This window comes from Lissotriton vulgaris, chromosome 9 (genome assembly GCF_964263255.1).
Source record: "Lissotriton vulgaris chromosome 9, aLisVul1.2, whole genome shotgun sequence".
Taxonomy (NCBI): domain Eukaryota; kingdom Metazoa; phylum Chordata; class Amphibia; order Caudata; family Salamandridae; genus Lissotriton; species Lissotriton vulgaris.
Window position 1 is genome coordinate 388,240,455 of NC_141697.1, and position 12,521 is coordinate 388,252,975.

The window sequence follows — 12,521 nt, forward strand, 5'->3', positions numbered from 1 at the left end:
GAGTACATGGTGCTGGGAGGTTGTCATTACGAACTCCGCAGTACCATAATGGCTACACTGAAGACTGATATGTTTGATATCAAACTTCTCAGCACATTACACCCCCACTGATGCCAGTGGGGATTTAATGTAAAATGCACCACAGAGGCCATCTTAGAGATGCCCCCTGAAACCTAACCTACAATCCGCGTCTTGCCTGAGAGGCTGCCTAGGCCGCCACACAGCAGACATGTTGCTGGACCGCTGGGTGGAGAGCCCCCGCTCTCCTGGGTCTGCAACAATGCACATCCTGGGTGAGGTGCTAGGCCTCCTCCCCCTGGATGGGCAGGGGCAAGCTTCAAAGGCATACCACCTTTGTGAGCTTTTCTAGACCAATGGCTGTACTCGGCAACAGGCCCCCACCGGTTCTGACCCCCACTCTAGCGGGAAGACTGGCGGGACCCTACGTGAGGAAAGGGGGTTTGCCAGCCTGTGCCAACTCCACCCCTCAGGTGGGTGAGGCGAGGTGAAGCACAACTCCGGGCTCCGGCCATCTTGAGGATGGCGAACCCTGCCCAATCAGAGATAGGGTACTGCCCCCCTCCCACGGGAGAGGAGCAGGATAGGGGGTGTACTCCCCCAGGACAGGGACCTATTGGTCCTTGCCCTTCCCCTACCTGCAAGGCCCCTAAACTTAGTATTTAGGGGCACCCTGAACCTTCCTTCCTCAGATCGATTCGAAACTAGAAAGAAGACCAAGAAGAAGACCTGCAGTGCAGCTGCTAACAAGATGACGACTGCAACTGACTTGGCCCCAGCCCTACAGGCATGTTGATCCTTGAACCTGCTCCTGCTAAATCCTGGCGTCCCCTGCGGACAGCAACCTCAAGAACCCTGGAGGGCCTGCCTTCCTTGACCCTCTTAGAGACTGTCACTCCCACGATCAGTGGCTCTGCTCAAACAGCAATACCCCTGGTGCCAGCCAGGAACCCTGAATACAGCCCACTCTGCGCCAGCCGAGCCCAGCCCGGCCTGTGCCAGAGTGTACAAAGACCTTGAGTACGTCCCCCAGGCGATTCTGACCTGGAACCCAGTGCCCAAGGACCCTCCTCGACGACCCCGACTCCGCCTGCAGCCTCAGAACCAGAGACCCCTCCAACTGCGACCAGCAGAGGGTAAGATTTCCCGACCCGACGTCAAAGGACACCCCTGCACCCGGCCCCCTGTGTCCAACTCCGGGGTGCCTACCTATCCTCCAAGATCCCAACTTACCCCTCAAAGTGTTGGTCGCTCCAGAAGATCCACCGTTGCCAAGCCTGCAGCCTTTGTTCCCTTTTCAAGATCTTCATTGAATAACGTTGAGCGCCCGACGGCTCAAAAGCACCCTGTAGCGAGCCGCTAGAGTGCCCCTGGCAGTGCAGTCTTTGTCCTATCCTCCTACCCCATTTGCCCTGAGCAAGTGACCAGGAGCCCAGCTCCCACAGCCGTGTGGCCTGCTAGCCAGCAGCCACCAACTAAAGGCCCCCTTCTTTCATTGAATATCATTGGGCCTAACTACCTCTGCAACTGGCTGTCCCTGTGCCGCAGAGGCTGTACCAACTGTACCTACCTGGCCTTGGGAGACCCCTGTGTCTATGCCCAGAACCTTAACTCTTCCAGTCGAGTACTTACCTAAAAGCCGATAACTCACTTTTCTTCCCTTGGCTAACATTGACTGGTTTCACTTGGAAATTTTTCTAAGTGTGGAGTATTGGAACTTTAAAATATTCACCTAAAATCAGCCTAACAACGAATTCCGATTTAATCCCCTGTTATCAGGAGAGACCTCAGTGCTGCACCTTTTTAGTCCAGCACAAACCCTGAAAAGTAATTTTAACCCTACTTACCAGTAACCTGAATTTTCTTCCATAGGAAACCATTGACTGTTTTTCTGTGAAATTTCTTCTGTCGATTTTTGCAAACTACAAATACCCTTTAAAAAGCGTACCAACTACCAAAACGTAATTACTTACTTGGTATAGAAAAAGGTCCCAGTGCTGAACCTTCGAGTTCAGTACTGGATTACAAATGTAACGTGAACATACTTTACCTGCAACTTGAATTTCCTTCCCTAGGATAACATTGGTAATTTCAACTGAAAAAGTTTCAAAGTTTCAACTTTTAGAATACTAAAATATTCCTTTAAAATCACTACAGTAACCAAAACGCTTTTACTTAACTGTTTACAGCTCATGTCCCGTGACTGAATCTAGGATCCTGTCCTGTGGTTAGAAAAGTAATCTACAAAGTAACTAATTGCATTTAACCAGAAATTCCCATTGAGCTCAATGTTGCATTGTGTTTGAAATTGTGTTGCCTATTGCAACAAACTGTAATTATTGCATTCAAAAAGGGTACTGCCTATTTGAAAAGTATTTAACTAAAGTAACTCATCCTGAGAAAGTATGGTTCGAGGCATATGAGCTGCAGATTGTACACTATGCATTAGATCGGCACCTGGTGTTGGGCTCGGATGATTGCAGGTTGTTGTCTTCTTGGAAGAAGTCTTTGTAGTCACAAGATAGGTGACTCCTCCCTTGGACATGGGCATCAACTCCATCCTTTGATTGTTTTTTTCCGCCACTGGGTTCGGATGAAAGTTTCTCCGCTGTGGCTAGAAAAAAGACTTTTCAGCAACTTTGAAGCGCAGAAATTCCTCAAACTTCTACAAACTACCTTCAACATCGACTACGATACTTTCGACGTCATCAGTTCCATTCCGGTCATCGGGCCGTTGGGCCTACCGACGCCGTGCGGCCTACACCACATGGAAATAACTCAGTTTAAAAGATGCCCAGTATGTCGAGCAAAGTTCCCACATAGCGACCACCACGAGGTCTGCAACCTCTGTCTATCGCCGGAACGCGACGAGTCGACCTGCACAGCTTGTGCATCCTTCCGATCGAAGAAAACAATCCGAGATCGGATAGTCCGTCGACACGAAATGAGATCAGCTCCAGCACGGACATCTTCGATGAAGAGGTTCCCCTCGTTCCCGAAGAAGACTCACCTGATCTCCAGATCGTATCAGAGGCAGACGACTCCGATGACTCCATTCCATCGGGCCAGCGCGTGAGTACTACTGCCCCTGCACCACATATTCTGTCCAAACCGAAGGCAAAGGTCAGCACTCCGTCCAAGGGGCCCAGTCGAGACCGAATACCTGTTTCGAAAGCACCGCCTTCCAGCCCGGCTCCGAAGAAAATAACTAAGCCTTCCAGTGCCTCGACACCGAGCAAGCCTCTCCCATCGGCACCGAAAACTAAAGATGCCTCAGCGCCGAAGCCAAAAGACCCTTCGACACCAAAGCCTAAAACAGTATCGGCACCAAAACCGAAAGAAGCACCTGCTCCAAAGTCATCCACTTCTAAACCCTCGGCGCCGAAGAACACGAAGCCTGATTCCGAGGTGCCAAAGTCCTCAAACATGCCTACGAAGCCGAAAACTACACCTTCGGCACCGAAAACGACGCCACAGGACTTTATAACACCTCCCAAGGCTAAAGACACACGAAAACCTCCCCTGGTACCGAAAAAATCGACACCCAAGAAGGTTGTAGAGTGCGAGGAACTTTTGACACCAGATCCTCGACAAAAGATCTACATGGACCCAAAGACAGGTCATGTAGGTGCTACACCTCACAAGAAGAGACCAGCAGATGCACCACCCACACCTGTGGTTCCTGCCAAGAAAAAGGACTGTGCAACATGTCCTATGCACCCTTCCTCTCCTATAACTGCTCTTCCTTCTTCTCCTGTTCCTCCTCAAATATCACCTCAAACCTCTCCTGTACATTCCCCATTATCATCCCATTCCTCACAGCAGAATGATGATGAATACAATTTGGGTGGAGGGGAGGACATGCAAGAACCTGATTCATTCCATGTAGATGAGGGTATATGGGATTTTGCAAACCCCAAAAATGTGCCTATATGGGAATTTACAAACCCAAATGTGCCTGACATTCCTGAACCGCAGTCATACCCATCAAAACCTTCCCCTCCAGAAGATAGCATTGGTTTTGGTCACCTGTTAAACAGGGCTGCTGTTTACCATGGGGTCCCTATGCACTCAGATGACGTTGAGGAAGATTTTCTCCTAGATACCTTTGAGCAGTCTCAGCGGTCTGCACAAATTCTTCCCATGATCAAGGGGGTCATAAACCACACTCCAGAGGTATTTAAAGACCCTGTACGCACTAGGATATTAAACCCTAGAATAGAGAAAAAATATAGACCAGCACCCACAGATCCAGTCCACATAAAGGGCCACCTACCACTATACTCATTAGTGGTAGCCAATGCTAGAAAGAGGGCAAATTCTCAGACTTCTGGAGAAGCACCCTCACCTGACATTGAATGAAAAGTGATTGATGCGTCAGGTAAAAGAATAGCTGCACAAGCTACAAACATTTGGCGTATCGTATAGCCAATACACAAGCCCTACTCTCTCGCTACGATAGGGCTCATTATGATAAATTAGAAAAACGACTTGAGCACCTACCAGATCGGTATAAGGATCAATCAAAGGACCTTATACAAGAAGGCAAGCTAATCTCCAATGCCTCTATAAAATGCGCGCTGGATGTCGCAGACACAGCATCCAGGGCTGTAAATACCAGTGTCATACTTAGGAGACCTACGTGGTTACGCATTTCAGGGCTTAAACCAGAAGAGCAAACCACCATTTTAAACCAACCATTTAACCAGAACCAGTTATTTGGCCCAGAAGTAGACACTACACTAGAAAAAATGAAGAAAGATACCGACACCGCAAAGTCTATGGGGGCTTTACAGTCTACACCAGCTAGAAGCTCCTTTCGTCGCTCCTTCTACAGAGGAGGCTCCAAACAAACTGGAGCAGACACTACAACATCTTTCAAATCACACACGTCCTCTAACAAGGGATACTTTAGAGGAGGATACAGAGGCAATAATAACAAAGGAAGAGGCCGCGGTAACAATAACAACCGATCCTCTTCCGCCACAAAACGGTGACTTCCCTCTGCTCCCCCCACAGCATTCCACTCCTGTAGGGGGCAGATTAACACAGTTCCTGCCTGTCTGGAACTCCATTACAACAGCCAAGTGGGTAAAACAGATTATCCAACATGGCTACTGCCTAGAACTTAAAGCAACTCCCCCAACCATCCCTCCCAGGCCGCTTCCAAAGTCTACAGACCATCTGACTCTGCTTCGACAGGAGGTTCTATCACTATACAAAAAGATGCTACTCAAATAGTCCCTTTAGAAGAACAAGGAACGAGGGTTTACTCGCTGTACTTTCTAATTCCCAAAAAGGACAGAACAGTAAGGCCAATTCTAGACCTCAGGCCCCTCAACCATTATATACAATCAGATCATTTTCATATGATCACTCTACAACTAGTGCTTCCACTGCTGCAACAAGGCGACTTCCTTACAACACTAGATTTAAAGGACGCCTACTTCCATATCCCTATACATCCTGCTCACAGAAAGTATCTCAGGTTTGTACTGGAAGGACAACATTATCAGTTCAAAGTCCTTCCATTCGGAGTGACAACGGCACCGCGTGTACTCACAAAGTGCCTGGCTGTGGTAGCAGCACATCTCAGATGACAACAAATAAATATTTTCCCTTACCTAGACGACTGGCTCATAAAAGCCAAGTCATTCAATCAGTGTGTTAAACACACACATCAAACAGTTCAAACGTTGCACGACTTAGGGTTTACAATAAACTACACCAAGTCGCACCTGCTGCCTTCTCATATACACCAGTATCTAGGGGCTACACTAAACACGTCTACAGCCCTAGCGTATCCCAGTCCAGCCAGGATACAAAGCTTTCAAGCCTTAGTCAACACTTTCCAACATCAACAGTCTCTGCAAGCCAGGATGTTCATGAGACTAATAGGCATGATGGCATCTTGCATCTTCATAGTACCTCACGCAAGATTGCAAATGCGTCCAATGCAAGAGTGCCTAGCACAATAGTGGAACCAAGCTCAAGGTCAGCTCAAAGACCTGGTGTTATTCGACAGCCGCACGCATCGCTCTCTGCAGTGGTGGAACACCAAAAACTTGACAAAGGGGCAGACGTTCCCCAAGCCTGTTCCACAAGTAGTGCTCACAACGGACTCATCCCTCACGGGGGGGGGGGGAGCCCATCTCTTACATCACACAACTCAAGGTCAATGGACCAATCAACAGAAACCGTTCCATATCAACCATCTAGAGCTGCTAGCAATATTCTTGGCACTGACGACTTTTCAACTTCAAGTACAAAACAAAGCTGTCCTAATCCGGACGGACAATATGACAGCTATGTACTATATACAAAAACAGGGGGGACACACTCTCTGCAACTGTCCCAGCTTGCACAGAACATTTGGAGATGGGCCATTCCTCAAAACATACATCTGTTAGCGGAACTCCTTCCAGGAGTTCACAATCAGATAGCAGATCTGGTAAGTCGGCAGTCACAACAGATTCACGAATGGGAACTACATCCGCAAGTTCTTCAACCCTTCTTCCAAAGGTGGGGGCACCCACTCATAGATCTGTTTGCCACCCACGAAAATGCAAAATGCCCAGCCTTCGCCGCAAGGTTTCCGCACCCACTGTCCGAGGGCAATGCGATATGGATGAACTGGACAGGCAGATTTGCGTACGCTTTTCCACCTCTCCCACTCATTCCATTAGTAGTGCGAACGCTCAGACAACAGTCTCTCACATTGATCCTAGTAGCTCCCACATGGGCACGTCAACCGTGGTTCACCACACTACTAGATCTCTCTCTGGTTCCACATCAAAAGCTTCGGCTCACACCCTCCATGCTAACACAGAACCATGGAGAAATCAGACACCCAGACCCAAACCAACTGAATTTGGCGATCTGGCACCTAAAGTCTCAGAGTTTGGTTATCTGAACCTACCACCAGACTGTATGAACATCATTAAATAGGCTAGGAGACTTACTACCAGGGCGTGTTATGCTGCTAAATGGAAAAGATTTGCCATTTATTGCAATAATAACCAAATTGATCCCCTGGATGCTTCCATCCAGAATATCATTGGCTACCTTTTACATTTACAAAGGTCTAACTTGGCATATTCCTCCCTACGCCTTCACCTGGCAGCAATTGCAGCCTATTTACAAAACAGGCAACATCTGTCTCTCTTCAGAGTACCTGCAATTAAAGCCTTCATGGAAGGATTAAAAAGAATAATCCCACCTAGATTACCACCTTCTCCTGTGTGGAACCTGAATCTTGTCCTTACAAGACTCATGGGGCCCCCTTTTGAGCCTCTACATAAATGTGAACCGCAAATCCTAACATGGAAAACAGCTTTCCTTGTTGCCATTACTTCTCTTAGAAGAGTAAGCGAGATACAAGCTTTCACTACACAAGAACCATCACTCCTTTTCACCTAAATCAATCCGTAGAGTTACCTGTATTTTTCCAAAACCCAGACTCTGTAGCGGAAAGAGCTTTACACAAATTGGATGTTAAGAGGGCTCTCTTATACTATATTGATAGAACTAAATCCTTTCGAAAAACAAAACATTTGTATCTTTCTCTCTCCTCCTCACAAAGGCAACCCCATCTCCAAAGGTGGGATTGCGAGGTGGATTATAAAGTGTATACAAATATGCTATATTAAAGCTAAACGTACATTAACAGTTCCTCCTAGAGCGCACTCCACTCGCAAACTAGGAGCCTCTATGGCTTTCTTAGGAATCATACCCCTAGAGGACATATGCAAGGCAACAACATGGTCTACACCTCACACCTTCACAAAACACTATTGTGTTGATGTGCAAGCCAAGCAGCAAGCTGCAGTAGGCCAAGCTGTTCTTAAAACTCTTTCAAACTACTGCAACGGATACAGGTGACCACCGCTAGGGGAGACACTGCTGCACAATCAATGCATAGTCTACAATCTGCAGCTCCTATGCCTCGAACGGAAAATGCTACTTACCAGTATGCATCTGTTCTTGGCATGTAGAGCTTCAGATCTGTACACGCCCTCCCGCCTCCCCGGGACTTGTATCCGTTCCAGTTTTTCATCTTACTTAGATGCACACGCATGGACATCCTTTTTCTTTACTTCTACTAACTCCATCATTTCCCATCATGGTGAAAAACAATCTAAGGATGGAATCGATGCCCATGCACAGTATTGTCCAGAGGAGGAATCGCCTATCTTGTGACAACAAAGACTTCTTCCAAGAAGACCACAACCTGCAATCATCCGAGCTCAACACCAGGTGGCGATCTAATGCATCGTGTACAGATCGCAGCTCTACATGCCAAGAACAGATGCATGCTGGTAAGTAGCATTTTCCTTTGATACCTTTTTGGTTCTAAAATAAAACAACTATCTTTTGATACAAAACAATTGGCCTAGAGTTCAGTTCTTGTGTGTGAGACCATTTGCTGGCTGAGTGTGTGCAACAAATGCTTCACACTGTCTCTGATACTGCCTTACTGCTCGACCAAGCTACCACTTTAGAGAGTAAGGTTATATCTAACTTTATCCTCTGCCAAACCTCTGGGGACCCTATACACACACTTTATCTTACTTTGGTCCAGTATATATAGAGCCACTTTCCTACAACACATAAAACCATTCACACCGCCAGCAGCCCGCCCAACACATTTCAACTCTCACATCAACAAACCGCCCTTTTCAAGGACCCATCACTTGCATACACCCTTAGGACTGACACTGCAATTACACTGCCTGGCAGCTGACTGATTATTCAGACTGGTGTAACCCAATGACTCCATTTGAGGCTCTTTTTTTGTCTCCCCTTGTATGCTTTGTATGCTCCTTGAAGTACTGCAGTCAGTATGGGGGAATATGAGCACTCTTGATCCAGGTCTTGTGTGTCTCCTGACCATGACCTTCCGTTCTTCAGGCATTGCTTGAAAATGATGCCCTGGGTCATATGGGAGTTTGTGGCTCTAGGGCACTACTAGTATATGACAATATCTACAGCTAATACTGCTTACGATCTGTTTTCATTATTAATCCAAGGGGACAACAATAAAACACTGAAAATATGCTCTTTTCCCCCAGAAAAAGTTAATTTACTCAGCTCATTTAAGTGACATACCAGTTTATTGGGTTTAAGAGATTGGATTTGTAGCAGTCTTGATATTTTGTGATGTTAAACTGTTGTTTATCTTATTTCTAGCCTCTGTACCACTCTGTCATTGCAATGGGAACCGGAAATAATTGCAGTAGCAGTAATGTACCTTGCTGGTCGCTTGTGCAAGTTTGAGATTCAGGAGTGGACATCAAAACCAATGTACAGACGGTGGTGGGAGCAATTTGTTCAAGATGTGCCTGTTGATGTGCTTGAAGGTAATGTCTGTATATCATGTCAGTGTGTGATTTTCTTTTCTACTATCACGTTAAGAAATGTAGTATCCTACAGCTGCATTCAAATATAGGATTTCAAGATGAGTTAGATAGCAACAACGATAACGAAATGGAAGAGAAAGAAAACAAGGAGGTCTCATGCACCCTATCCTGAATTCAGTAATGCTTCTATGTGACCTGCAGGCCTTAAAATCTACTCACCCACTTGTTGTGATTTTCCGGACCTACTGGTCTGCTGTAACTGAGAACTCAGATTGGCAAATAACATGTTCTGTTCATTCAGAAAGCGAATGAGCAATGAAGGATCCTTAAAATGTTGTTTTTATCTCGTCATATTTGATGTGTGTCAAAGATCGGTCAAATGTCATGGTATGTATTCTTAAACACTGCTACTTATTTTATCATGGCGATTGGAGTTTACCTTACTTTCTCTGAATGCAAAGTTAAAGGATTTTGTAAAGTGAACTGTGCTGGGGTACAGGGAGTGTGAAATTGTGCTGGTGTATTAATATTGATATTGAATAGATTCGTAAAGCGCAGCTTATACCCTGAAGCTTCTTGGCACTATCTGTGATCAATAAGTGGACTACCTTTAGTTTGGTAAGAGCCAAGTTTTTAAGAATTTTTTCAAGGCTAGAAGAGTGGTTGAGAATTGAGGGAGACTGTCCATTTTAGGGCAGTACATCTGATAAAACTCCTGCCTCCCCATGGCGTACACTTGTTGTGAGGAAGTACCAGATTTTTACGGTGGCTGGAGAGTAGGCATCTACTGGAGTGTACCATTTAAGGTTATTTTTCAAGTAATCCGGCCCAGTTCCATGCAGTGCCTTATGTGCTAGGCACTGCATGGAAAGGCAATGCGCCATTCAATAGGCAACCAATGTAACTTCTTCAGGGCCAGGGATGCCGATACAAACCTAGGTATGTTAAAGAGCATCCTTGCTGCCATGTTTTGCATAGACTGAAGTTTATTCAGTGATCTTTTTTGTAAGTTTAGGAAAAGACCGTTACAATAGTCTAGTCTTGCCAGAACTAGCGCAGTGACCACAGTCTTTAACAAGTCAAAAGTAATCAGGTGGCCTATTTTCTTTATTTTTCTTAGAGTGTAAAAAGAAGAGATCACTAAATTTACTTGCTCTTTAAAAGTGAGTTGGTCATCCATAGGAACGCACAGATTTTTCACTTTTTTTTATGGGCATAGGTAGAGTCTCGAGATCATGGGGCCACCAAGAAAGGGACCAAAATGAGACATTGTTTCCGAATAGCAGAACTTCCGTTTTTGTTGTGTGTAGTTTTAACCGCATGCGCGCTAGCGGTTTTCCCGCTGAGCGCTGCGATTTTAAAAATCCCGCGTTACGTGACAAGGTCAACTCTTCACACGCACAGCAGAGGTAACGCCCATGACGAGCTGACCTTGTCACACGCATCGAATGGGTTAAGCAGTTATTGCTCATCCAATTACTGACTGCCACCATACAGTTACGAAATGTCTCCGCTGTATTTTGGATATCATTGGTGACCGACACAATGATCTGAATGTCATCTGCATAAGTCACCAGTGAAAGCCCAAAGGACTTAATCAGACTGGCCAGGGGAGAGACCTGGGTATTAAAAATGGTCGGGCTCAATGACGAACCCTGAGGAACAGCGCACAGTAAAAGACTCTGATGTGAATCCTTTGTGAGTTACTGCTCGAGTTCTATTGAGTGAAGAAGTGCAAGGGCTGTGTCTTTGGACATGGATCACAAACGGTCAATCGGACAAGTATGATTGACCGTATCGAAGGCACGTACAGGTGAAGTAAGATAAGGTCTGCTCTGCCGCCCTTATCTTAAGATGATCCGATTTCCTCTGTGGCCACAACAAGCGCAGTTTCTGTGTTATGGCACCAGTGTGATAGGAAGCACTGTAGGATACCCTTTTTTTGTTGTTGTAAAACACAAGCTAAAAATATCTTCTAACTGAATTATACAAATAATTCAGAGTATATCACCAGGTAGGAAAATACATTTTTGGGAATTCTTTGTGTGATGGAAACTAAGATTTTAATAGGATCAAAGCAAATCAGAACAATTTACTTGGTGATGTGCAAGTGATATTTATTAGCAGAAAACAAGTTTTCTCCAGATTATTTTTGGTGCTATATACTTTAATCAGTAAAACTGCATGTCGGTTGGAAACTTTGTAGGCATTTTAATTGAAAATGTGCTGCCTATAAATTACAGCACTCTTCCACATCATGGTTTATTAATACATTGTAACCATGTGCTCTAAAATGCACTATACCCTACGTACCACACGTTTACCATTCTTTTGCTGTATGGGTGTGGCTCATTTGCTATACTTATTCCCTGTGTGATGCTTCGATTTTTCATAATCCCCATGACTTTAGTGATGTAACATAGATGGCAAGACCACCCCACTCAGAAAATTGTTCCATCACTCCTGTTTCTCATTGGCTGGTTGCAATGCGGGCTCAGCCTGTGGAACCAGACTTAAAATAAGCCAGTCATATTGCAACTCTCAACTTGCATGCATGCTGCAGTGTAGTGTCTCAGTGCTTTGTCCAGGTTTGTGTAGCAGTGTCGGACTTCACTTGGTACGTGATGCATCTTGGCAGTGGGTTAGATTTTTATTATAAGTGAAGCAAAAGTTTGGTCTTTTAAAGCAGACAAGAGTTTTTTGTACAGCTGAATTTGCATATTTAAAGCTACTCTCTTGTGATAATGAAGAAAAAGGAGACTTGATGAAAGAAAATATTTGCCAAGTTTGCACAATTTGAGACACATTTATGGATCAAGAGGATTACAGTTAGGTTGAGTTGATTATTCGTCATTAGACCTGCAGGTCTGATAAAATGTTTGTGTTTATGATTTTTCAAGGTCTGACCGGTCAGAAGTCACTATAGTTTATAGGCGGTAAAGTAAGAACATGTTTATGTAAGACATTCCACTGAAGCTTTACTTCACTGTATTACACTGTCCGATTAGAATTTACTGTTAGTATTAACTAGATGGTGCACCTCCGACCATTACAAAACCTGCCGTGGTCATGTCTTAAGGTTTAACTTGGGGTTTAACATATCTTACATCGAGCTGTCCATTTTGTATCCACTCCTGACACATT

At 45.3% G+C, this 12,521-nt stretch overlaps 1 protein-coding gene across 2 annotated transcripts in view; it reads left to right on the plus strand.

The window, feature by feature from the left end:
* Positions 1 to 12,521, plus strand: part of CCNK (cyclin K) — a 482,638-nt gene that overhangs the window by 134,180 nt on the left and 335,937 nt on the right. For both annotated transcript variants that reach the window (XM_086937756.1, XM_086937757.1), the window contains exon 8: positions 9,208 to 9,377. In XM_086937756.1, coding sequence (XP_086793882.1) covers positions 9,208 to 9,377 — 170 coding nt within the window. The remainder of the gene's footprint in view (positions 1 to 9,207; positions 9,378 to 12,521) is intronic.